The 3,210-nt window shown below is 52.3% G+C and overlaps 1 protein-coding gene across 1 annotated transcript in view; it reads left to right on the top strand.

The window, feature by feature from the left end:
- The window catches only part of LOC117120443 (myosin-2 heavy chain-like), a 6,810-nt gene that overhangs the window by 3,259 nt on the left and 341 nt on the right, over positions 1 to 3,210 (top strand). Inside the window, exons 2-3 of the mRNA XM_033265468.1 lie at positions 186 to 812; positions 1,064 to 3,199. Of these exons, the coding sequence (XP_033121359.1) occupies positions 186 to 812; positions 1,064 to 3,199 (2,763 nt within the window). The remainder of the gene's footprint in view (positions 1 to 185; positions 813 to 1,063; positions 3,200 to 3,210) is intronic.

The following is a 3,210-nucleotide window of genomic DNA, read 5'->3' as shown; positions in this document are numbered from 1 at the left end:
GGACAAACTTGCGGAAAAGGAACGAAAACTCACCGAAGCCAGAGTCGTCATACAGAAATTAAAAGACGAAATACACGAGGCGAAGATGTCCGCGTTGAGAGAATCGTCCGACGTTCGCAGCATCGCGGAGGAAGAGGTCGAACGGTCTCAAGACCGAACTCGCTTCCAAGACGGATACCCTGAAGGAAAGGGATCTGGACGTGGTTCGCTTGGAATCGGATCTGAAAGCCACGAGGAGAAAGTCGAAGCAGCCGCCACCTGAAGAGAGTGGACTCAAGCTGCAGCAAAAGCTGCAGGAACCCGTCCGCAAACTGAAAGACCGAGAGAGATCGCACGCCGACTTGGAAGAGGAGTTGGAAGAAAAAGACGACAAAATCAGTGCGCTGAAGAAAGAGTCGACGCTCGCTAAGACCGCGATGTCCATGTACGAAAAGCGGGTGGACGTCTTGAAAGAAAACCTGAAAACGGCTTACAAGCGATACGACAAGGAAGTAAAAAGCAGGCGGATTGTGGAGGCGGCCGCGAAAAAGGCAGACGAGCACGCGCAATCCATGGCCGACAAGAACGTCGAATTGCAGCGAGAACTGTTAAGACGGCAACCCGATGAGTCGTTGTACGAAATGGAAGTGAGCATCGGAGAGAAGGAGGAGTTGCGGCGAGCGCAATCCGATCTGGAGGAGGAACAGAAGACGGTTATGCGATTGAAGAGTGCGATCGAGGACCTGAAAAAGGACCAAACGCGTCATTCGGAGGTTCTTCGAGAGAACAGAAACCTGAAGGAGGAAGTGGAAGTGAACGCGGAAGGATCGAAAGTATCGACGACGAACTTCGTGCGTCGAAACGGACGCTCGGCGACAGAGACAGACTGATTTCGGACAAAGATCGAGCGACGTCCAACCTGAAGAAGGAAATCGCCACTCTCAGAGACGAACTTCGTGCCGAAAAGGACAAGGTGGCGACAGCCGTGAAGGAACGCAGCGACGACGACGCCCGAAGTTCGGTGACGCTCGAGAAGATAAAAGACGAATTGTGACTGGCGAACCGGGAAGCGGCGGCTGCAAAGGACCTCCAACGACGGTCGGCGACAAAGCTGGAAGAGACCGAGAAGCAGGTGGAGAGTCTGAAGGAACGGTTGGATGAAAAAGGTCGCTCGACTGCAAACGCGAACAAGGAGATCGCCTCCCTCAGAGAGGAACTTCGTGCCGAAAGGGAAAAGGTGGCAACGGCTTCCAAGGAACGCAGCGACGGCGACGCCCGACGTTCGGCGATTCTCGAAAAGATCAAAGAGGATCTGCGATTGGCTACTCGCGAAGTGGAGACTGCCAAAGACAGAGAACGAAGGTCGGCGAAGAAGTTGGAAGAGAGCGAGAGGGAGGTCGAGAGTCTGAAGGAGTTGTTGGACGTAACGGAGAAGAATCACGAAGCGAACCTTCGCGAGTTTCGTTCTTCCGTCGAGTCCGACAAGGCGAAGGCGATCTCAGATCTTGAAACGGCCAAGGCCGATCACTCTGACAGGACCGATATTCTCCGGACGGAGATTGCCGATCTTAAGGAAAAGCTGGCCGAGGCCACCCGAAAGGAGTCTTCGCTGATCAAGGATGTCGAGAAATTAACCGCACTGAAAGATGATAATGAAAAGGAGAGTAGGAGGATGGAAAAGCAGCTTTCCGATAAAGATCGCACTGCTATCGACTTGCGGAACGAGATCGACACCCTGGAAGAGAAAATGAAACGGAACGGAAGTAAGACGGACGATCAAATGACGGCCTACAAAGAAGAGATTGAAAGAAACGTGAAGAGGATGAAAGAGTTGGACGCTACGATCGCGAAGAAGATTCGAGAGGCGGCCGGTCTCGAAGACGAGATCGCCGTCCTCAAAGACTGGAAGGAACGTGACGGACGGAAAATAAAAGGATTGGGAGTGCAGCTCGCTAACAAAGGACGCGAGGCGACCGCTCTCAAAGACGAGATAGCTGCACTGCAAACGGACCTCTCGAGAGCGCGCGAAGAATGCGCGGACGACCGGAGTGCCGAACTTTCCATCCTTCTAGAAAAGACGAAAGACGAACTGCGACGGACTTCCCGCGATCAGGCGTCCACCAAGGAAGCCGAGATCAGGCTGAAGGCGAACCACGAAAATATCGAGAAGGAGATCCCGCAGTGGAAGCAATGGGTCGAAGAATTGAAGAAGGCACGCGACGAATCTCACGAATCCCACGCCAAGGAACTCGGATCGCTTCGAGACGATCTCGAGAGGGAGAAATCGGACGCTGAAACGAAACTTGCAACGGCGAAGGCGAGCCACTCGGACGAGATTGAAAATCTTCGAACGCAGATATCTTTTCTCAAAGAAAAGGAATCGAAACTGAGAATAGACACAGGTAAGTTGCATGCGGCCCTAAAGGAACGGGAAGAGAAGCATCTCGATCGGATAGCTAAACTGGAATCCGATAAGATTTCGCGATCGGCCGAAGCGGAAGAGGCTCTTGACGAGTGCGCGTCCGTCTCGGAGAAACTGAAGCTCGCGACCGATTCCGAACGTCGGTCGAAGGAGGACCTTGATAGGTGGCAAGCCGAGAAGAGGTCGTGGCAAGCGACGGCCGAACGACGTTCGGCAGATCTCGACAAGCTTCGCGACCTGCTGAATACGTCCGAGAGAGAACGCGCAAATCTTGAGTCCCAACTTCCGAACGTTGACAAGAATGTAACGGATTCGAAAGAAACGGATTCGTTGAAGCGGGAGCTGGAAAGACATCGACAGGAGATCCGACAACTCGAACGACTTCTGAGCGACGAAAAGAGGGAGAAGTCGGGTGAATCCAACGACAGAATGATTTCGGAACTAAGTAAAGAACTCAAAACGGTCATCGACGCGCGCGATAGACTGGTGAAAGAGAACACCGAAATGGAAAAGAGGCTATCGGAATCGGACAAAAGTCTGTCAAATTTGTACGACGAATCGATGAAAAAGGTTGTCCACCTCGAAGAATCGGTGTTTTCTAAGAACAAGGAAGCGGACGAATTGAGATCAGATTTGACGAAAACGAAGATGGAGATGGACGAGATCAAAAGACAACTCAACTTTGCCAATAAAAAAGTGGCGGAGGCGTATTCCGAAGTGACTCGAATCGTCGATAACTCGGAAGACGGACGATCCCACGAGGAATGTCGAGAACTTCTCACACGACGCCTCGATGAAGTGGAACGTTC

The sequence above is a fragment of the Anneissia japonica genome, unplaced genomic scaffold (genome assembly GCF_011630105.1).
Source record: "Anneissia japonica isolate Jap-2015-1 unplaced genomic scaffold, ASM1163010v1 scaffold288254_len121080_cov147, whole genome shotgun sequence".
NCBI classification, from domain to species: Eukaryota; Metazoa; Echinodermata; class Crinoidea; order Comatulida; family Comatulidae; genus Anneissia; species Anneissia japonica.
The sequence above is the reverse complement of the archived record's forward strand: the minus strand, read 5'-3'. Positions and strand labels throughout refer to the sequence as shown.